Source organism: Penaeus monodon, chromosome 28 (genome assembly GCF_015228065.2).
Source record: "Penaeus monodon isolate SGIC_2016 chromosome 28, NSTDA_Pmon_1, whole genome shotgun sequence".
Lineage (NCBI taxonomy): Eukaryota > Metazoa > Arthropoda > Malacostraca > Decapoda > Penaeidae > Penaeus > Penaeus monodon.
In genome coordinates, this window is record NC_051413.1 from 27,373,906 (window position 1) to 27,374,399 (window position 494).

The window sequence follows — 494 nt, forward strand, 5'->3', positions numbered from 1 at the left end:
TAGACTCAGTATCGAGAGACTATTGAGTCTGATGATTTCATATTCTGGTAAATTCGGCTTATATTCAAACACATGGATTCATTACCGCCCCACGCCCACCACTGGCACACGCAACGACGACCACCGAACAAAATTCAGAAGACAGAATAAACCACAGAACAGAAAAAAACGGGAAAAACAAAAACAAGTGAATAAAAAAATCAGAATAAACCATTACTCCCACCAGAACAGAAACAAAAAGAACAAAAGACCTGTTCACAAAAGAACATAAATATGAACAGAAGAACAGTGTTTGGACTCACCCGTGAACTCAAGGCCCGCGAGCTTCCACGTTCCTCTCTTGGTGACAAACACGGAAGCTGGGGTGACGTTGCGGTGAACAACATGGCAAGAGTAATGCAAGAACGACAGGGCCTCCGTCAGCTGCAAGGAGAGAGGGTTTTCGATTAGTTTTGCGATTCGCGAGCGAAGCTGCGATTGGAAAAGGTGATTGA

The 494-nt window shown here is 44.1% G+C and overlaps 1 protein-coding gene across 1 annotated transcript in view; it reads right to left on the reverse strand.

Moving 5' to 3' along the window:
* Positions 1-494, reverse strand: part of LOC119591128 (SCY1-like protein 2) — a gene marked incomplete at its 5' end in the record, with an annotated part of 331,697 nt that overhangs the window by 267,878 nt on the left and 63,325 nt on the right. Inside the window, 1 exon segment of the mRNA XM_037939842.1 lies at positions 303-423. Coding sequence (XP_037795770.1) covers positions 303-423 — 121 coding nt within the window.